This window comes from Macrobrachium rosenbergii, chromosome 58, assembly GCF_040412425.1.
Source record: "Macrobrachium rosenbergii isolate ZJJX-2024 chromosome 58, ASM4041242v1, whole genome shotgun sequence".
Taxonomy (NCBI): Eukaryota; Metazoa; Arthropoda; class Malacostraca; order Decapoda; family Palaemonidae; genus Macrobrachium; species Macrobrachium rosenbergii.
The window spans coordinates 12,733,738-12,756,402 of NC_089798.1; the positions used below are offsets into that span (position 1 = coordinate 12,733,738).

Here is a 22,665-nt window from a genome sequence, read left to right on the forward strand (position 1 = left end):
AAAGAAGTGTCCAAGAATACCATTTCATTCTGGCTTCGTGAGACGATAAGGAGAGTGTACTCTGCTGCAGGAGAAGACGACACCGGTACGCTTCGTCCGGTGTGGTCCCGACAGACCACCTTCACCTCCTTCTACCTCCGGGATGTTGCACACAAGTCCTTGGACACTTTTTCCTTGGGTCCTGTGGTGGCTGCTCAACAAGTTGTGTAGCTTATCCAGCTCCCCTAGCGGGACAGGTTGCATCTCGCCTATGTTGTACGGTGTGATTGGGAGATGATTCTGGAGTGACTGGCCTCTATTCCTCTCCCCATCCTAAGCTTCCTTCCCACGGGCAGGGAGCGGACAAGCTGTTACAAGCTGGACCGGGCGATCGAGGCAGGTAAGCACATAACTAGAGCATCCGTTCTATTTCCTTTTAGGTTAATAGAAGCAACCCCGCTCCTTCCTCTTGCAAGGGGAGGAGGGAGTCCATGACTTGAGACAAACCCAAAACTTGTATTTGCCGTATTGTCATCCGACATCTTTTCTTCCTAGCTTACTTTACATGAACTGACGTTTCCTCTTTCATGCAAAGGGGCCCAGAAGTCTGACAACTGATCTTGCGTTTCTACAACCTGATCTTTTGTCAGAGGCAATTTTTCCCTTCCTCGCTCTCACAACCAGGAAGGGAAGACAAGGTGGTGAACTCCAGTCAGTTCAGAGAGACTTTTTTCAGATTCCTCCCTCCAATCAGTAAGTCTCCTAATGTAAAGGACCGAGGGTTTGTATATTGTGTCAGAACAAATAACAATTTTTAAAAGTAAATTGTATTTTTCCTAACTATACAAACCCGAGGTCCTTTACAATTATGCCCACCTCATGCCACCCCTCAATCTGTACCTGGGCCGAAAAGCAAATTGGAATGTTTACGTCCGGGTAGGCTGGGCTCCCGCCTCCCGGACAGTAGCTGACTGCCTAATCCACCTTGTTTGAAGTTCAACGGCCGTTTTCCAGCCTACGCCTGAAAGTAATCCCTAATGTAAAGGACCTCGGGTTTGTATAGTTAGGAAAAATACAATTTACTTTTAAAAATTGTTATTTTCAGCATTTGTATTTATATATATTTATTTTATTGATTATTAAACTAATTTACTGTACATGCATACCTCTTTTGGAAAAAGGGGAGATGTAACGAGTTGTTGCTCGTTAAGCAGTTTAAGATATAATTGTTTAGCATCCTTTACTACCTAACTATTTATTTATGTAAATAGCTGTTATGATAATTATCTTACATAAAGTTAAACCTTACTGTTAAACCTAAAGTGTAGTATTCCTTTGGAGTTTGGAGCATTAGCTTACGTTCATGGCTCTACTGGATTATTATGAAGAAGGTTTACTCTCCAACGTATCACAGAACCAAGGCGTCAATCGCCTACATTTGTTTGTTTCCTAAATCCTATTCTGTCTCTTCCCACCTCCAATGGTGGGATTCAGCTATATATATATCTGGCAGGTAAGTGTCATGAACAAAATGATATTTTAATGATAAAATAAAGTTTGTTCATACTTACCTGGCAGATATATATACTTTTTAGTGCCCACCCGCCTCCCCTCTTGAGACAGTGGCACTAGAAAATCTGAATAGAAAATGGGAATGGTTCCCGATTCCCGCCTCCCCCGGCGGGAATGAGTACTAACCACCTGGCCACACTGCGTGTGCCATGAGTTTTGAAATTCTATCGGATTTCGGAGAAATACAGCTACAGTATATATATATCTGCCAGGTAAGTATGAACAAACTTTATTTTATCATTAAAATATCATTTTTGAACATACTTACCTGGTAGTTATATATAATTAAATTCCACCCTCCTCCCCTCTAGAGACAAGGGGCATGGAAGATCTGAGGAATAAGTAGAATGGTTCCAGTTACCTGGGTAGAGGGCGCACAGGTGGATCACCTGACTACCCGATCGGCGATTGCCGCGAGTTTTTGAAATTCTGCCGTGACGTCAGGGACTTAAGCTATATATATAACTACCAGGTAAGTATGTTCAAAAATTTATTTTATTATGAAAATAACATTTTACTTTTAAAAATTGTGATTTTTTGAAAGTAAATTGTATTTTTATATAAAGTAACTTATCCAGTAATTACATAGCTATTAGTTTCTTTTAACTGGCAGCTCAAAATTTTGAAATTGCGCGTCTGCTAGTTTGTTATGGTTATGGCGACATGCCCCGCCCACTTTCGGGTGTAAGAGAAGGTACAATTTGTTTCTACCGGCTGTGGTTGAAGGACTGTGGTTGGCAGCAGCTCGAATTTTGGAATTTATACTTTGCTGGTTGTTTGACTTATCTTCAATTGGTGAAGTATTTAATTTTGTAGCCTCTCGGCACAAATAATATAGTGTTAGGAGAAATTTGATCATTCATTGACGACTTTTTGCTTTTTTTGGGGGGACTTGTATTAGACTTTTCTAGGATGTCTGACACTAGTGGTGTTAGTATTAGGTATTGCAGCAAAGGCTGCAATACTAGGCTAACTAAAGAATCTTACAACTCACACACTTTGTATTCCATGTAGGGGACAAACATGTTCAGTAGATTTACGTTGTGAGGAGTGTAATGACTGGGATATTAAGAAGTGGAAGACTTTATATGCACATCTCAAGAAACTAGCTAGAGATAGGAAAAGGAAAGCTATTGCTGGGGAATCTAGTAAAGCTTTAGCTAGTCAGGATTCATCCGCTAAGTCAGATGCAATTGCTCCTGTAATTTCTTCCGATCCCATTCCAGCTCCTCCACTTGTGCAACCCTCTCCTTTACGTGGCTCTCACGTTTCCGACCCCGACGCCATTGTCAGTCTGGAGTTGAAAATCGAGAATCGCTTTGAGTTAATTGTGCAATTGATCGCTAAATTAGCATCATCGGTGAAAGTGCTTATGGATAAAAGCAAGTCAGAGCACCCCGTGGCGCCCAGTGCAAGTGCAGTGGTAGTGGAGGAGGTGGCTGTTCGGCCCACTGATTCTCCTTGGTCAAGGTCCCTGTCATACTCCCCAGCACCTGGGAGGAGGCAAACTGGCAGCCTAAGGGAGAAAGAGCAGTCGCCCCCTCAGTTCAGGCTGTTGATGAATCCCAGACTGCAACCAAAGGCCATTGGAAAGGCCTTAAAGTAAGTGCTCATTGTATGTCCTCCAGCTCCAAAGATTTTAGTCCCAGGCGTGCATGGTGCTATGCGGACAAGTCATGCTTGCTAAAGTGGCATGCAGTGGAGTTTGAGATTTCTTCCCCCGTTCCTTGTAAGAAGGGCAAGGATTCAGCAAGACCATCGTGTAGTCATTGGGATAGCCCGGAACAATTCTCTGCCGCTTCTTCTGACGACGATTGTAAATTAGCAACAAGGTGCCTTGGCACAGAGACGTTTGTCGTCGAATAAAACTGCATCAGGAACTGCGCACCCAGCACCTTCGTCTCTGCAATCAGCGCCCGAGCGGCCAGCAACTAACATTGAAGCAGCCAAGCTCCCGTTTCCGATTGAGCGCCTGTTGGCGACCGTTCACCAGCAGGTTTCGTCACTGGCTCCCGTCTCCACAGCGCCTCCTGAGCGCCCATTGGCGCCCGCTCCTCCACCGCTTCTTAGTAAGGTCGTTTCGGACATTATTCCTCCTGCAGTTGACCAAATTCAGAGCAAGCTAGATAATACAGTATTCTTAGTTTGCTTCAGAAAGCTCCCCCTACAGCCGGGACAACAGCGGACTTATCACTTTCTCCTGCCTTCTGAGGGAGAGGTTGTTCCTGATCAAGATGCACCTTCATCGACATACTCGGCAGTGTTGAGATTCCTGCTAGCAAATTATCCAAGCTTCTTCTCACCAGCTATTCCCTCCGTTCCTACTTCAACTTTCTTTATGGAAACCCCCTCAGTTTGTCCTTCGAAACTACCAAAATTAATTCTTTCTTCTTCAGCTAAGAAGGCACTGGAGGAAGTAGAAGATTGGTTTTCTGAGAAGAGGGAACAAGGCAAAGCAGTTTTTTGTTTCCCTCCTTCCAAATTGTCCAGGTCAAGCTACAGGTTTTATGCGACCAGAGAAGCTCCTTCCCTGGGAGTCTCTGCTTCCTCTCAGTCTGTAAGCCATGCTCCTTTACTTCGAAAGGCGTCACTCCGTCTCAGAGATTGGCCAGCCTATTCTCCCCCTTGGACAAGACATATCTTTTTCCACAGACTACAGTACTGAACATCACCTCTGACCTGCAGAAAAAGAACACTCAGGACCTGATCACCCAATCTATGAGACGCCCTAAAGATTCTTCGGCTCTTCCTCCCAGATCTTTGTCTCCACTGCAACCTACTACCTTTCAGAGCTCCCGTTCTAGATCCCAGACCAGGACAAGAACTTATTCCCATTTCCCACAGCATTCCATCAAGAAGTCCTCTTCAAAGTCCTACTCCAAGAAATGAAAACATAGTCCTCCATACTCAGATAGGAGCACGGCTCCTTCACTTTTGGGAACGGTGGGAACAAAAGGGAGCGGAATCTTGGATAGTGTCTGCCCTGAAGGATTTCTACACTATCCCCTTTTTGAACAAGCCTCCTCCTCTAATCCACAAGCCTGTCAAATTGACAGCTTACTCTCCAGGCTCAGAGAGATTTGCTGCTCTCTTGCTAGAGGTGGAGTCCCTTGTTCAGAAAGAGGCTATAGAGCTAGCAGAGGACATTCATTCTCCGGGATTCTACAACTGTCTCCTTGTGGTGCCCAAGTCATCGGGGGGCTGAGACCCGTTTTGGATGTAGGTGCCCTAAATGTCTTTGTCAAAAAGACAACATTCAAGATGGAAACAACCATTCGGTCCTTGCATCCATTTGCCAGGGAGAATGGATGGCATCCATCGACCTGCAGGGTGCGTACTTTCACAGGTTTGTGTTTCAGGGCAAGGTGTTCCAATTTCGGGCTCTTTGCTTCAGCTTCTCAACAGCACCGCAAGTGTTCACCAGGTTATTGGCTCCTCTAGTGAAATGGCTCCATTTGATGGGGATAAAGATCTCCCTATATCTAGATGACTGATTACTACATTCCCGATCGAAAGATCAGTGTATGGAGGACATTCGCACGACTCTTCTTTTGGCTCAAGAATTGGGCCTTCTCATCAATCGGGACAAGTCTTTCCTGACACCTTCTCAGGAGATTCTTTATTTAGGGATGACGATCAACTATCAGGATTTTCGAGTTTTTCCAGTACCAAAGAGAATAGAAAAGTGCCTCCAGACAGTGGAAAAATTTCTGAATCTAAACTTTTGCTCTGCCAATCAGTGGATGAGTCTTCTAGGTACCCTCTCATCCATGGAACAATTTGTCACTCTGGGATGACTTCACTTGAGACCTCTCCAGTTCTTCCTCAGAGCCAGCTGGAACAGGAAAAAGTTTCTGGACTTGTTCATGTTCCAGATAACGATGGAAATCAAGGACGATCTTCGTTGGTGGAATTCCAGGAAGAGACTGTCAGAAGGGAAATCTCTTCATCTTCTGAACCCCAACCTAGAGTTCTTTTCAGACATGTCAAACCTAGGTTGGGGAGCTCTTTTGGGACCGAAAGAAGTGTCAGGGACCTGGTCTCAGGGACAGCAAAACTGGCACGTCAACATAAAAGAATTACAGGCGATATTTCTGGGCCTAAAATGCTTCGCTTCAGAAATTCGGGGGAGGACAGTAGCAGTGCATTCAGACAATACAACGGCACTGGAGTACATCAAGAAACAAGGAGGAACCCACTCTTTTTTCCTGTACGAAGCAGCAAGGGACCTTCTTCTTTGGTTACATCAGAACAACACTCAAGTGACAATGCGTTTTATCCAGGGGAGACTCAACGTTCTCGCGGACGAATTGAGCCATCAAAGACAGATCCTTCCCACAGAATGGACAACAGACCCGTTAGTTTGTCTGGATCTGTGGAAGCTCTAGGGGAAACCCATGATAGATTTGTTCGCGTCCTCCAGAAATCACCGACTTCCTCTCTTCTGCTCACCAGTTCCAGATCCCTTGGCATGGGCGACCAATGCAATGTTACAGGATTGGTCCAACAAAGATCTGTATGCCTTCCCCCTATTCAGTTTAGTGAGGCAAGTCATCAACAAATTCCGGTCTCATCAAAACCTATCCATGATCTTGATAGCCCCCTTCTGGCCAGCAAAAGAGTGGTTCCCGGATCTACTAGAACTTCTTGCGGACTTCCCGAGACTGCTGCCACAGAAGCAACAACTTCTCAGGCAACCTCACTTACGTCAGTTCCACCAAAACCTGTCTTCTCTGGCCCTAACAGGGTTTAAACTGTTAGACTACTGCTCCGAAAGAAGGATTTTTCAAGAGCGGCTGCAGATGCAATTGCAAAGTGTAGAAGGCAGTCTTCTGATAATATCTACCAGGCAAAATGGTCCATCTTCAGGTCCTGGTGCAGACAAAATAACGTGTCCTCTTCTAAGACCTCTGTAGCAGAAATAGCGGACTTTCTTCTGTTCCTACGCTCCGCTAAAGGACTTTCCACTTCTACCAGTAAAGGATACAGAGCTAGGATTAGCTCAGTTTTACGCCATAAAGGATTGGACTTATTGTCGAACCACGATTTGTCCGACCTTATGAAGTTCTTTGACACCGCTAAGCCTAAAGAAAAACCTTTGCTGTCATGGAACTTAGACGTGGTCCTTAAGTGGCTTTCCAGTTCAGGTTTTGAGCCCATGCAATCTATCTCTTTAAGGGATCTAACCAGGAAAACTCTTTTTCTGGTCGCCTTGGCCAGTGCTAAGAGGTCCAGTAAGGTCCATGCTGTAGACAGAAACATAGGATTTTCTCAGGGGAATGCAGTTTGCTCCCTTTCCCTAGACTTTCTGGTTAAGAACAAATCGCCATCAAATCCATAGCCTCGTTCTTTTACGATCAATAGCTTGTCAGAGATAGTGGGTCTGTCTGAAGAAGAAAGAACTCTCTGTCCAGTAAGGGCCCTTAAGTTTTATCTTCACAGAACTAAGGACATTTGTGGTACTTCAAGAAACCTTTGGTGTTCTGTGAAATATCCCTCTAGACCCCTGTCTAAGAATAGAGAGCATTTTTCTGAGAATCTGATTTTGAGAAGCACATTCCATGGTGAGTGAAGACTCACTCTCATCTTTAAAGGTAAAACCCCACGAGATAAAATAAGAGCAGTCACTACGTCTTTGGCGTTTAAGTGCAATCTGTCCATTCGTCAGTTGTACAAGCGAGGTTTTGGAAGTGCAAGTCAGTGTTTGCATCCCATATTTAAGGGATATTGAGATGACTTACGATCAGTGCCGTATCTTGGGTCCGTTTTACGCGGCTGGAATGGTGTTGGGGAAGGAAACATAGAAAGCAATGTCCTTTCTTCAATCTCTTCGCCTTGCCTAGGGTGTTGAGTTTTGGGGAGCCTGGGAGTACTGTGTACTTGGAGTACCCTCCAGTCTTTTGGTTTTATGGTTGGGTATTGGTGTTTTTAATATGATTTTTGGTGGTTATGGTGACTATTACTCTGGTTATTTTCTGTGGTACTGCACCCTGGGCAGGGGCATCTTGTTGTACTTTGCTAGCCCTAGGAATTTAGTCCATCGCTACAAAGCACTCACTATAGTAGTAGGCCCTCAAGGCTTTACCACCTCGCCTCTACTGGATAAGATGAGCGCCAATCAGACGCAGTATCTTACTGTAGCAGCTCCCTTATCAGGTAAGGTTCAACAACATTAATTCAAAGTTAGCAAATTTCTATTCTCAAACTCATTACTATTAATAATGTTTTGGGGTAGATATGTCCAACATTCCCACCCCCATTCAGTGTGGGAATCAGCTATGTAATTACTGGGTAAGTTACTTATATAAGAATGACATTTTTATAATAAAATAGTTTTATTTATACCTACCCAGTAATTACATAATCGGAGCCCACCCGCCTCCCCTCACTTGTACATAAGGGCATAAACAAATTGAAGGTCTTTGCTATGTTGTACCTTCTCTTACACCCGAAAGTGAGCTGGGCATGTTGCCATAACCATAACAAACTAGCAGACCCACAATTTCAAAATTTTAAGCTGCCAGTTTAAAAGAAACTAATAGCTATGTAATTACTGGGTACATATATATAAAACTTTATTTTACTATAAAAATGTCATTTTTCCTAACTATGCAAACCTGAGGTCCTTTACATTACATATTATGCCCACCTCATGCCACCCCTCAATCTGAACCTGGACCAAAAGGCAAACTGGAATGTTTACATCCGGGAAGGCAGGTATTCCTGCCTACCTGGCGGTAGTTACTACTTAACCACCTTGTTCAAGAGTTTAACAGGCGTGTCCACCTTCGCCATAAGTAATTCCCAATGTAACAGACCTCAGGTTTGTATAGTTAGGAAAAATACAATTTACTTTCAAAAATTGTGATTTTTCTTTATGTTTCTTACTTTGTCTGCCAGCCTCTGTTCTGTTTGAGGGGTGTTATTTCTCTCATTCCAGATGTTTATCAGTCTTCTTCTGTATCCTCTTTCTGTCGGGTTGCTTCTGATGTACCATCTCCATTTTCCTTATTTTCGTCTCTTGTCCATTTCTTCTTCTGGTTTGCCTCTGTAGCTCCAGTCTCTGGTTGCTGGTTATTGTCATTGTGGTGGTTAGTTGCTGGTTGGCGACCTCCAAGTACCTGACCTTCCTCCCTGTCGATTGGGTAGTATACCTGACTGCCGGACAAAGCTTCTCTGTTGCCAGAGGTTCCATTTACATCCTTGTCATTTATTCTTTCATTTCTGTCCATCATTGCTGAGTTTTGCTATTTAACCCATAGTTGGACCCTACCTCATCGAGAATAGGTACTCATTTACATCTGAGTAGACTGAGGAAATTACGGTATAGATCCTTTCCCAGGGAATCAACACCGAGGAGAGTGGTCACCCATCCAACGACTGACCAGCCCCGATGTTGCTTAACCCTTAAACGCCGAGCCTCTATTTACGAAAGTGTCTGCCGTATTCCGGCAGCGTTCGGGAGTTAGTGCCGAAGCGGAAAAAAAGTTTTTTTTTAAAAATCATAGCATGCTTAGTTTTTAAGATTAAGAGTTCATTTTTGGCTCCTTTTTTTGACATTGCCTGAAGTTTAGTATGCAACCATTAGAAATGAAAAAAAATATCATTACCATATATAAATATTGAAATATATGACAGCGCAAAAAAAAAAATTTCATATATAATTGTACACAAATCGTGCTGTGAGCAAAACGGTTAAAGCTAATGAGTTATTGTTTTTTCTTTGTATTGTACATTAAATTGCAATGATTTTGGTATATAACAAATTGTAAAACGATCAAAGCAACACAGAGAAAATATTATCACAAAATGATGCATGAAATCGTAACGTCGGACGTAAAAAAAAGCTTTTCTCAAAAATTCACCATAAATCGAAATATTGTGCTAGAGACGTCCAGTTTGTTGCAAAATTAAGGTAAATGATTGAATATTACTAGAATGTAAGAGTTTTAGCTTACAATTGCATTTTTCGAGCATTTCGGTTGAGTCAAAGTTGACTGAAGGTTGAAATTTTGGCACTGTGATTTATATGAAAATATTTCAAAACATAGAAGCTACAACCATGAGTTATTTTTTGTTGTATTCTACATGAAATTGCACACAGTTTCATATATAAAACTTTATGTACCGACTAACATAAAACGGTGCAAACATTACGACAAAGTGACAAAAGAATTTCTGAGATGTTCGGCCGAGTTACCGCGCACGGGCATAAGGAAAAAGATTTTTTCAAAAATTCACCGTAAATCGAAATATTGTGCTAGAGACTTCCAATTTGTTGCAAAATGAAGGTAAGTGATTGAATATTACTAGAATGTAAGAGTATTAGCTTACAATTGCGTTTTTCGACCATTTCGGTCGAGTCAAAATTGACGAAGGTTGAAATTTCGGCACTTATCGTGATTTATATGAAAATATTTCAAAACTGATAGAAGCTACAACTATGAGTTATTTTTAGTTGTATTCTACATGAAATTGCACACATTTTCATATATAAAACTTTATGTAACGACTAATATAAAACGGTGCAAACATTACAACAAAGTGACGAAAGAATTTCTGAGATGTTTGGCAGAGTTACCTTGCACGGACATAAGGAAAATGTTTTTTTCAAAAATTCACCATAAATTGAAATATTGTGCTGGAGACTTCCAATTTGTTGCAAAATGAAGGTAAATGATTGAATATTACTAGAATGTAAGAGTTTTAGCTTACAATTGCGTTTTTCGACCATTTCGGTCGAGTCAAAGTTGACCGAAGGTTGAAATTTTGGCAGTTATCGTGATTTATATGAAAATATTTCCAAAATGATAGAAGCTACAACCATGGGTTGTTTTTGTTGTATTTTACATGAAATTGCGCACATTTTCATATATAAAACTGTAACGACTAATATAAAATGGTGCAAAAATTACGACAAAATGACAAAAGAATTTCTGAAATTTTCGGCCCGAGTTACTTGCGGACATAAGGACAAAGTTTTTTCAAAAATTCACCATAAATCGAAATATTGTGCTAGAGACTTCCAATTTGTTGCAAAATGAAGGTAAATGATTGAATATTACTAGAATGTAAGAGTTTTAGCTTACAATTGCGTTTTTCGACCATTTCAGTCGAGCCAAATTTGACCGAAGGTTGAAATTTTTTGTAGTCGACGTACAGTACGTCCGCTCGTCACCCGACAGACAATTTTAGTCAACTTACGATATGTCCAATCAGCGTTTAAGGGTTAACCTGTCCATTTATGAGCTAAACCGCTCTGCCATGGCACCTTTTTTTTATTATTATTATTATTATTATTATTATTATTATGTAATTAATTAACTTTTATACCTTTTTAATTATTATAATTAACTTTTTTTGCACGGGGCCCTAGGCCATCGCCTGCTCACCCCCCTCCTAAATCCGCCACTGGGTCAGCCAAGCATATTCTTTTTATTTTGAATACCAATTGCACAAAGATGTAAGGTAACTAACTATAAGTAAGTATCCAAGTGATTTATTTTATCAAAAGTTTTTATTTTTTAGTTTTCTTTTTATGAAAGTTATAGTTTACAAAATAAACATAGCAGCTTTCTTTTCCACAGAACCACTTTGACAGAAAAAGAGGTATAAAATATGAAGCGTAAGATTGATAACAGAGTTCGTATCCTCATAGAAAATGGTGCTCTTAAAGGTCACAGAAGTCTGTTCGTGGTGGTTGGTGATAGAGCTCGTGATCAGGTTAGACAAAGTAGATAAGATAATACAGTATTCTTGTTCATTTCCAGTTGATAACACAAATTTTTTTTATATAAGTAACTTACCAAGTAATTACATAGCTATTGGTTCCCTAACCTACAGCAGCTTAGAAATTCAAAATTTGCACGGTGGCGCTGTTATCGTTGTGTAGGTGACAACGTCCCGCCACCATCCGGGACTTGAGGAAACAAACCAGCGGACAGCTCAATTAATTTTCTGCTGGCTTCCAGTTAACATTGGAAGTTTTCACGCAGCTGCTTCTTTGCCTTTCGGCTTTGCTTTGCATGAATTTGGTGAAGTACTCAGAATTTGTTGCCTTGTGGCTTGCTGCCATTGTTGAATTGTCATTCGAGTTAACTTTAGTTTATTTAGTTAACGATGTCAGATTCCAGTTCATCTAGTATTCGCTTTTGTTCTGAGGGTTGTAGAACTAGGCTAACTAAGCTTTCATATGATTCTCATACAAAATGCACTAAATGTAGGGGGCAAGAATGTAGTAAGGATAATACTTGCATTGAGTGTCAGGATTGGGACGATAAGAAATGGAAAACATTGAAATCTCATCTAGAGAAATTAGAAAGGGATAAGAAGAGGAAAGCAGCCATTAGGGCTGAAAGTAGGGCTAATGCAGAGTCCATTCCTTTGGAAAATGTAGGGGATGACAGAACTATCACTCCTCCAATTCCTCCCACTTTTACCATCTGCTCCTGTTCCAGGTTTCCATGATTCTGCTCTTAGTGCCATTGCCAGCCTCAAATCTAGGTTTGATCAGAAATTTACTGTATTATCTAGTACCATTATGGAAATGGGGTCAGCTATTAAAACTCCAATGGAAAAAAATGTAAGTGTTGACACTGCAGTGAGAAGTGATAGTGCTGTGAATATTGAGGAGGTGGCTGTCTGTCCCATGAGTGCCCCTAGACGAAGGTCACTGTCCCACTCCCCCGCACCGGGAGAAGACATACCGGAGGTCCAAGGGAGGCTGGCGGGGTTTGCCCACGGGCAGTCGCCCCCTCTGTCAAGCCTGTCTTGCGTTCCCAGGCTTCGACTAAACGCCATTGGAAAGGCGTTCCTATGCATCAGCTTTCTGATTCGGGGTCTTCCAGTCCGCACAAGAAGCCATATCTCTACTCTTCCTCTTTGTGCCCACTCAAGAGACATGCGAATATTAACAATTCTTCTCCCCTGGCTGTCAACCTTCCTGCAGTTTTCAAGTCCAGCCTGATTCTCCTGCTCATCTTCATTATTTCTTTGAAGAGAGTCCTGAGCGCTATAAGCGTTCTAAGTGCCCATCTTCTTCCGAGCACCAAGCGCCCACCGACTCGCGCCAGACTTCGGCTGATGAGCGCCCGGCTCCCGCGACTCATGCTAGAATACTAGCCGATGAGCGCCAGAGTTCCGCCAATGAGCGCCCGGCGCCCGCCGATTCACTCCAGAATTTTGCCAATGAGCACCCGGCACCAACTCCCGAACTTCCAACGCCGACAACCAAATTCCCAGCTTCTTCTTCTGGGACCAATGCACCTTCTTCGGCTATTCCGCCTTCTTTAGCCCCAATTGACCGAGCTTATGGGTCTTTTGAAGAAATCTGCATCTGCTCCAGAGTCTCCTATCTCTTTGGAGGAGGAAGAGATTGTTCAGGATACAGTTCCCTCTTCTTCCTACTCGTCACTCCTGCGTTTCCTCCTGGAGAATTACCCGGACTTCTTCATGCCTGCTTCACCTACTTCTCCAGCTTCTACCTACCTCATGAAAAAGCATCCATCGGAAGGTACCAGACTACCCAAGCTTGTTCTTTCCTCCTCCTCGAAGAAAGCTCTCGAAGTTCATGCCTGGCTGGCCGCTAAGAGAGAACAGGGCAAAGCGACTTTCGCCTTTCCGGCCAACAAATTGGTGAAGATGAGATACTCTTACTATGCCACTAGGGAAGCTCCTTCCTTGGGAGTTCCTGCCTCCTCCCAAGGGGACCTCTCTGGTCTGGTGGATTCATCCTGTAGAAAGGCTTTATTGTCGGCCAAGATAATATTTTCCTCAGCCGAACTAGACCACCTTATCAAGAATATTTTGAGATATTTAATTTCCTAGATTGGGCCATCAGGGCTCTAGGGAGTAAGATTGAAGACTGCCCAGATTTAGCTGAAGATCTTGCCTCTGATTGGCTAGGAGTTATTTCATGCTCCGACAGCAATTAGAGATGGCTCTTTAGAACTCGCCTCCCTTTTTTCTATGGGCGTCCTTAAGAAGAGGGAGCTCTGGTGTTCGTTCGCCTCGAAAGAAGTCTCACCGACTCAGAAGTCAGCTCTACTTTTCGCTGCCCTAGACAAGTCTCACCTCATTCCTCAACACATAGTGAAGGATATTCTTTTAGAATTACAGAGCAAGTCCACCTCTGACATGTAGACTCAGTCCACTAGATGTCCTAAGGAGCCTGTGCCTTCCTCATCTAGATAATTCTCCCCTCTTCAATCTCAACCCTTTCATGGAGGGAGAGCTATGACCCAGCCTCGACCTAGATCAAACTTCCAACCTCCTACGAAGTCCATTAAAAGGTCTTCTTTCAAATCCAACCCTGAGAAGTGAGAAGTTAGTCCTCCGTGCCCAGGTAGGAGCCAGACTTCTACTTTTCTGGAGGGAATGGGAGAACAGAGGAGCAGACCCCTGAGTTATCAAGGTTCTCAAGGAGGGCTACTCCATTCTTTTCGCAAAGACTCCTCCTTTAATTACATCTCCAATCGCCTTGACAGCATACTCAAAAGGTTCCACGAAGTTTTTGGCCTTCTTTCAAGAAGTTGGACTCCTTTCCAAAGGAGTAGTGGAAGAAGTGCTAGAGCCCCACTCAGAAGGTTTCTACAATTGCCTTTTTGTGGTTCCAAAGACCTTGGGGGCTGGATGCCCGTTCTGGATGTAAGCGCTTTGAATGTGTTCGTACTGAAAACGAAGTTTCACATGGAGACCGTTCGCTCTGTCATGTCCTCAGTACAACAGTGGGACTGGATGGTCACCCTGGATATGCAGGATGCATATTTGTTCCGACACAATATACAAACCCGAGGTCCTTTACATTAGGAGAACCTTTCAGGCGTAGGCTGGAGACGGCCGTTAAACTCTTGAACAGGTAGGCGGGTATACCCGCCTGCCCGGATGTAAACATTCCAGTTTGCTTTTGGCCGTCAGCCATTGCTGACATATTTTTCGTTCTCTCTGCTGACTGTCGTTAAGCTCTTACGGTGGGATCTTTCTTTATTTTTGTTTATATATGCGTGTGTTTGATATTTGGTAATACAAACCCACGATTTGTGATAACCTTGTGTAAGCCGTCGTTCCCTGCCTGTGTCTTGGGTTTTGTGGCCAAGGGCATAACTGGAGTAAGCGTAACCAAGTGGTAATGCTTCTCTCCAGCGGCCCTTTACGTAAATACTGGAGGCACCCCTGTACTTTCGGAGATATAGTTTGGGACGCTTTTTCTTCACTCCCCTACATCCATCGGGACGTAAGATTAGTCCCTTCTTGGCCTTTCGCCCTCCGTGTGTAAGGGGCATCACTAATTTCTTCCTTCTTATGCTGAGTGTTTCTCGCCGCCTGCGCTTAGAGATTTGTGGGCTGAGTGGGAGGTTACGGGCGTCGTCGATAAATTCCGCTTCCACGGCGCCCTTGGTGGCCTCCCCTCCGTCCTTTTTTCTCTTCCCGTAGGTTCTTCCTTCTCTCTCCTTCGCCCTCTTCGCTCGCTCGTCGGGCGAAGACCGGGGGGAGCGACCGAGCCACCTCGTCTAGAGTACCTCCTAACGCTGTGTAGGGCTGTTCCCCTTGTAGCGGGAGGAGCCTCCCTCTACTAATCATCTTTGTTTTTTCTTTCAGGTTGACAGTGAGCATTGCAGACACAGCAGTAGTTGGCTGGATATATCAAGAATATCTTGCATGAAGCAGTCCTGACATTCATTCAGTGTTGCTTTGGGATCGACCACAATACCTGATTAGATGACATATTTCCACGTCGGGATCGCTCTGACTCTGTTCCCGCCGATGTAGATCGATCGCTGTCATTGCTGGTTTTCATGTATGCTGTTGCAATGCTTCCTGCGTATCTGTGGTCCATCTGCTCCTGCTGTTCCCTGTGTTTTGCTCTTGTCAACTCGACGACAGTCTGTGGGCTGCTCTCCAGGTCTCCTGCCACAGCCGCCCTGATCGCTCCTGTCGCTGCTGGTGACTTTCAATGACATTTTGTCTGTTGCAGTAGCTCCTGCCTTCCGAACAGCTAACGTAGCTCCTGCATTGATGTCCTGATCGTGCCCGCTTCTTCTCCTAGTGGTCATGCCGGGGCCGCTTCCGTTGTGTTCCTGCCTGCTGCCCTGGAGGTTACGATGTCAGCCATCCTGTAGAAGACGTTGGCGTGAAGGGAAGGAAGTCGCCTTGTGGAAGTGACGTTCCTGGCCGTTGCTTAGCTCCTGCTCTCCGAACCTTTGCCGTAGCTCCTGCATCGGCTGTCCTGATCATTCCTGCTGCTTCTGGCGGTCGTGCCCGGGTTCGCTTCCGTGCGTTCCTGCCAGCTGCCCCAGAGGTTACGATGTCCGCCATCCTGTAGAAGATGTCAGCGTGAAGATGTAGGAAGTGGTCCTGTTGAGGTGATGTTCCTGGCCGTTGCGGTAGCTCCTGCCCTCCGAATTGCTGCCGTAGCTCCTGCATCGGGTGTCCTGATCATGCTTCTCCTGATGGTGGTGCCCTGGCTGCGTCCGTTGTGTTCCTGCCGGACTACCCTGGAGGTTACGATGTTTCGTATCGATCATCCTGTAGAAGATGTCGGAGTGGAGGTGAGGGAAGCCGTCCTGTGGAAGTAGCTGCCGTCTTCTTCATCTTATCTTCGATTTCGTCTTCTGCTGCGTCTTCCCTTCCTCTCCCAAGGTCCTGGGGGTCCCGAGAATCGGACAGACCTCCATCGGCCGAAGGAAGGAATGCTGCTTCTTCCCCTTGATGCCCTTGGACATCTAGGGGACTGCCTCCTTCCGAGGAGGCAGTGGGTCTCTCGTTGGATCTTCCCGACCTTCGGGTTAGGAAACCGATTCGCATAGCCGTGGGTTTTGTGTTTGGGAAGAGCGGCGCGCAGACCTCAGTTTGCGTTCCCGTTCCCGAGTCTTAGAGGTTCCACCTCTAAGATGGGGGCTGCTTCAGGCGCTCGTTCGCGAGCCGCTTCGAGTGCTCGAGATTCTATGGAATATCGAGTATCCCGATCTGGTCTGGAGAGATTTTCCTGGGCCCAGTTCGGGAGCAGTGCGAGAGAAAGGGCCGAGGCACCCAGGTGTCTTGGTTCCTCTTCCTGCCAGCACCGCAAGCGCTCCCCGAGTGTTTGCCAGTGCTCGGTCGGCTCCCCAGCCTGGTGTCTCGATCCTCTTGGTTCGAACACCGGAAGAAGCAAGGAAGAGATTCACTTTGGGAGTCCTGCGGGACTTCTAAGGGACTGACTCTCTTCCGGAAGACAAGTTGACCGATTCGCATTCTCCTGTGGGATCTTGCGTTTCGGGGGCTGCGACAGCGCGGCCTCTCGAGGCCATTCCCTCGTTGCCAGTCTTGGAAGTCTGCATCTAAGACTGGTTCTGTGCTTGGCTCTTTCGATCTATTAGGTAACAAAGCAGCCGCTCCCGATTTTCGGAAGTCTCTTGGGTAGCTCGAATTCTATGAATCACAGGTGAGCGCTCTCCTACGCCCAGAGAGGCACAGGACGAGAGAAAGTGCCGAGACACCCAGGTGTCTCTGGCTGGAAACCCGTGTCTGGTTGCCGGGACGCCCAGGTGTCTGGTTGCGGACGCCCAGGTGTCGGTGTGCGCGACGCCAGGTGTCTTGATACTGCGACGCCAGCTGCTGCCCGGTTGCTCGGGTGGGCTTCGTTCTTGTGTCTCGAACTTTAGGGTTCGAGCATGCAAGATAGCAGACACAGAATTCCCCTTTGAACCCTCTTCTCGGGGACCTCGGCCTCGGCCTTGAGGAGTTTAGAGTTCGGGAAACTAGCATTGTTCACAGCAGACGAGTCCGGCCTGCCCAGTTATGAGACTGGCTCGGCTCGGCCCGGTCGCGCTTGCCAGACTGGCTCTGCTTGCTTGCCAGACTGGCTTGCTCGCCCGCCTCGCCTGCCTGCCAGTCTGCCGCATCCCGACCAGCTGGATCGGCGTTCGGCGTGATCACCTCGGCTCGGCTTGGCCCTACTCGGTTTTTTCCGATTCGGGTTCTCGACTATGTTCGAGTGAATTTTTTGCTCTTCCCAGGAAAGCGCTTTGCCACGGCACAAGTGCTCTTCTTTCCCCGTGTGGCAGTAATCTCCTTCGGTTGATTATCACTCACGGTCCGCCTCTCCTGCTTATCATTCTGGCAGGACAGGTAGGGATACCCTTTTCTCCTCACCTGTTCTCTTCTCCTCTCGGTTGTTCCGAGAGGCGCGAGATGGACAGAGAGAGCTCCGACGAAATTTTCTTTCGGAGTTCGGCTGCCTGGCGTGCTTTGGGTATCGGTCCCCCGATTCTCTCGTATTATAACCAGGTAGCTGAGGAGGGTTTCATGGGATCTGTCAAGGTCTCCCTCCAAGGGGAGAGGTACAGGAGTTTCACGCATCGGAAACAGCGAGGGTCTTCCTCTTCAAGTTACGATCGCCCCGTGTTCTCGGGGAACTTCGCGCCGATTCGTCGGCGCGAGGATCCCCGGGACAGGACCGCGGCTCCCCCAATGAATAACCTTCATCACTTGCAACCCTTGCAGTTTCTGAGGGGCCGAGAGTGTCAGGGACCGCCGCGGTCCTGGCTTCCGAGAAGCGTTCTCGACCTGATGAATTCTTTCTTTGGAGTTAATTCAGGTCGAGACACCAAACTTACACCCCTGCCTCGACAGAATATGAATTCTTCTTGCCTGGGAGGGTCTTGCCGACTGCAGTCTTTTGGACAATTCTGGTACTAAGAAGAAGGACTTTGTCCCAATTCGGATCTCCGGTTTCGTAAGTCCCGAGTTGGCTCGACCCTTGGGAACGAACCTTTACTTGGTTCTGCCTTTCTCTTTCAGAGATTTGCCAGATACCCCGGTAATCAAGGTTCCCACCAGGGCACTGACTTGTCCTTTGGACAATGGCCAAGAACTTTGGGTCTTATTCATCTGAACTCGACCTTGAGTTCAAGCCAGCCCCCCTCAACTCCTTAGCTAAGAAGTCCTAGGCTTCAGAAGAAGATTGCTGGAACTGGCGATGCCTGCGAGACAAATGGATTCCTTCAGGAGAAGTATCTATTTCCCTTAGGTCTCAGAAGAAGATTGCAACTGCTGACCGGGGAAATGGATTTCGAGTCTCTGGAGGAGCGACAACCTGGGAATGGAAGTATCTATGTCCCTTAGGTCTCGGCAATTCTTTCCTTCGAACTTTCATCCCACCACCTCTCCCGTGCTCCCAAATCGGGAAATGCCAGCCGGCTAGAGCTAATTGCCTCGGTACCCTGTCATCTTGCAGAAGCTTCACAATGGTGGAAAATGGAAGTCTGCTTCCTTTTCCCCGTTCTTTCCTCTTCGATGTATGAGGAAAGAGTTAGGCTAATGCTTGATTGTAGGAACCTTCGAATATGCTTGCATATTCCCCTCACATCTTGTGTCTACTCACGGATTCACAGATTGAGGAATAGGCGCACACTGGTAAGACTTTGTCTTGAATTTGTGTGACCGAGACGATTAGTACCTTCTCGTCACCGTCCTGGGCTCTGGGCATCCTTTGGCCGTCTGAGAATTCAGGATGGGTTTTGTGGCACTCAATGGTTTCATTGAACAACAAACCACAGTAGTGGCATTTGTCGACAAACAGGAGGGAATCGTTTTTTCCCCGTTTCATCTCGACGTTTGAAGGTACTCGAGTGTTGTTCTATTGCACACTTGACAGCTCAATTAACCAGATGCATTCCTGGTGGGGAAGTATTGGTAGACAAGCCTGGCCTCGGGTTTGAGTGATCGGGACGGAACATGCTGCTCACTCTTTCTTCACGAAGATTCATGCAGAGCCTGCTGGACTGAGGAATCCCTACCGTCCTTCTGTTGCCTCCCTGCACACAAGTCGGTGGTGTTTTCTCACTCCCTCATACCAGACCAGGGGCCGCTCTGTTGAGGCATGCTGTCTTTTGGTGAAAAACTCGATATCGACGTTTTTTCCCTCTGTATTTGTCCGTTTCGCTAGGGGTTCACAAACATTGCCCACCCCGAGTTACAGACAAATACTTGAAGACTTCGCCTTCATCCGACCTGATTGCCGAGGCATCGAGAAGAATTCCGCTTGACCCTTCCTCCTGTGCAGCTACACAAGAAGCGGTTCTTGAGGCAGTGCATCCCTGTGTGTTCAGGACTGGGAGACATCCCAGCTTTCCTTGCAAGCACAGGCTTTCTCGCCGAGCGGCAACGGATATAGCTGGATATCTCTTGAAGTCCTCTGCAACACTGTCCCAGGGACTAGATCCGTCTTCGCTGGTGGTGTCGTTGTCGGAACTTCTTCTCGGGTCAGAGTCGCTCGTCAAGTCTGGACTTCCTCGTCTTCTCCGCTGAGGGCTACTTCTCTCCCTTTCATTTGTGAAGAACGTAGGCCCTTGCGACCTAGTCTTCTATCTGAAGTAGCCTTCGTCTCCTCAGTCGAGAGTTAGCTACGGACGAGAAGCTTCTTCAGTCATGCTCTCCCAGGGAACTGTTTCCTGGGTGGCATGCAACCCTCGTTTAGGGTTCCTGTCCGTGCTCTGCACTCGCCCTATGAGAGTCGTCGGATAGAGATATGCCCTCTTAGGTCCATCTCTCATCTTACCCTGGCCTTGGCGTAGAAGATGGAAGAACAGGGATGGGGATCATACCTCGACTCCTTCTCGGATGTCATAGGTGGACTCCGAATCCATTGGCATCGACTGTTGGGTTCGAGTCCTTCTTGTTCCCCTCCTCCTTGGACTTTGTATCGATGATCCAGATCATTCGTTACTTTGTCCTATTGGGAGCTGTGGTACTTTCCGAAAGGTTCGACATTCCTAACCTGGATGTCGTCAACGTTTTCGCCAGTACTGTCTCTCCCAAGGAAGAAGTGTCTAAGGACACATCTTCCTCCTGACTTCGTGAAGCGATCAAGGAGGTACTTGGCAGCTGATGACAGCGATACCAGTACCTTTCACCCGAGCTCACAAAGTCGATGGCTTGGTCCATCCCTCACATTCGGAAGAATATGTCGGTACCACAGGAGCTGAAGGCGGGTGTGTGGTCCCAACAGACTACCTTCACCTCCTTCTACCACCGGGATGTTGCACACAAGTCCTTGGACACTTTTCCTTGGGTCCTGTGGTGGCTGCTCAACAAGTTGTGTAGCTTATCCAGCTCCCCTAACGGGACAGGATTGCATCTCGCCTATGTTGTACGGCTGTGATGGGGAGAATGAAGGTTGAGTGACTGGCCTCTCTTCTTTCTCCCCATCCTGGCTCTCTTCCCACGGGCAGGGAGCGGACATGCCATTACAAGCTGGACCGGGCGATCGAGGCAGATAAGCACATAACGGGAGCTCCCGTTCTATTTCCGTTCAGGTTAATAGAAGCAACCCCACTCCTTCCTCTTGCAAGGGGAGGAAGGAGACCATGACTATGAGACAACCCAATGCTTGTTTTTGCCTTATTGTCATCCGACGTCAAATTCTTCCCAGCCTACTTTGCATGAACTGACGTTTCCTCTTTCATGCAAAGGGACCCAGAAGTCTGACAACTGATCCTGCATTTCTTACAACCCGATCTTTTGTCAGAGGCAGTTTTTCCCTTCCTCGCTCTCACGACCATGAAGGGAAGACAAGGTGGTGAACTCCAGTCAGTTCAGAGAGACTTTATCAGATTCCTCCCTCCAATCAGTGAGTCTCCTAATGTAAAGTACCGAGGGTTTGTATGTTGTGTCGGAACAAATAACAATTTTTAAAGTAAATTGTATTTTTCCTAACTATACAAACCTGAGGTCCTTTACAATTTATGCCCACCTCATGCCACCCCTCAATCTGTACCTGGGCTGAAAGGCAAACTGGAATGTTTACATCCAGGCAGGCGGGTATCCCCGCCTACCTGGAGGTAGTTACTGCCTAACCACCTTGTTCAAGAGTTTAACGGCCGTCTCCAGCCTACGCCTGAAAGTATCTCCTAATGTAAAGGACCTCGGGTTTGTATAGTTAGGAAAAATACAATTTTCTTTAAAAATTGTTATTTTCATGTCCCTGTTCATCCAGACTCACGGAAATTTCTACGCTTCGTTTTTCAGGACAGGATACTACAGTTCTGGGCCCTATGCTTCGGTGTATCGACGGCTCCTCAAGTTTTCATGCGAATCCTTGCTCCTCTGGGGAATTGGCTTCACCTTCTGGGAATCAACGTCAACTTATATCTAGACGATTGGCTTCTGCGTTCGTCGTCAAAGGAAAAGTGCGTGGAGGACTTGAGAAGAACTCTTCGCCTGACACAGGAGTTAGGCATCCCCATAAATAAAAAGAAATCCCTTCTGATTCCAGCTCAGGAGATTCCCTGTTTAGGGATGATACTGAACTCTCAGACTTTTCGGGCTTTTCTGTCGCCCAGAAGAGTCGAGAACTGCCTTCAGACTGTCAGTCAGTTCCTTGCTCTTCCTTCCTGCTCGGCAGTGCAGTGGATGAGTCTTCTAGGGACCCTTGCTTCAGTAGAGCAATTTGTAAATCTAGGCAGACTGCACATGAGACCCCTTCAGTCTTTCCTCAAAGCCAATTGGTGCAGAAAAACCCAATCAAAATGGACAGTCTTCAGAAGGTGGTGCAGCCACCATAATGTCTCTTCTTCTGAGACATCTATAAGCCAAATAGCCTACTTTTTGATACAGATTCCTAAAGTCCATCAGGAAGCTATCGACCTCTACCATCAAAGGGTATAGGTCGATGCTCAGCTCAGTTTTTAAGCACAGAGGAATGGACCTTTCTTCTAATCAAGATATCACCGACCTGATCAAATCTTTCAATACGTCCAAGAAAGATAGTCCTTCCAATGTCCCTTGGAACTTAGACATTGTACTGAAGTGGCTCTCAGGTCCTCAATTCGAACCTCTTCGTTCTGTTTCCCTCAGGAATCTCACGAAAAAGACACTCTTTATTAGTGGCTCTCGCTACTGCCAAATGTATTAGCGAGTTACAAGCAATAGACAAGAGAATAGGCTTTGCACAAGAGGACGCAGTCTGCTCTCTTTCTCTTGGTTTCCTCGCAAAGAACGAGGACCCTTCTAAACCCTGGCCTAGGTCCTTCGTCATCAAGAATCTTATGGATATCTTAGGACCTGAGGAAGAAGAAAGGCTCCTCTCCCCAGTGAGGTCCCTCAGGTACTGTCTTCAGAGGACGGGAAAGATTAGAG

At 46.1% G+C, this 22,665-nt stretch overlaps 1 protein-coding gene across 5 annotated transcripts in view; it reads left to right on the forward strand.

Annotated features, from left to right (window-relative positions):
- The window catches only part of l(1)G0020 (RNA cytidine acetyltransferase l(1)G0020), an 803,858-nt gene that overhangs the window by 60,941 nt on the left and 720,252 nt on the right, over positions 1-22,665 (forward strand). For 3 of the 5 annotated variants that reach the window (XM_067102059.1, XM_067102058.1, XM_067102061.1), the window contains exon 2: positions 11,139-11,274. The exons of the other annotated variants lie outside the window; for them this stretch is intronic. In XM_067102059.1, coding sequence (XP_066958160.1) covers positions 11,170-11,274 — 105 coding nt within the window. In that variant the 5' untranslated portion in view covers positions 11,139-11,169. The remainder of the gene's footprint in view (positions 1-11,138; positions 11,275-22,665) is intronic. 5 annotated transcript variants of the gene reach the window in all.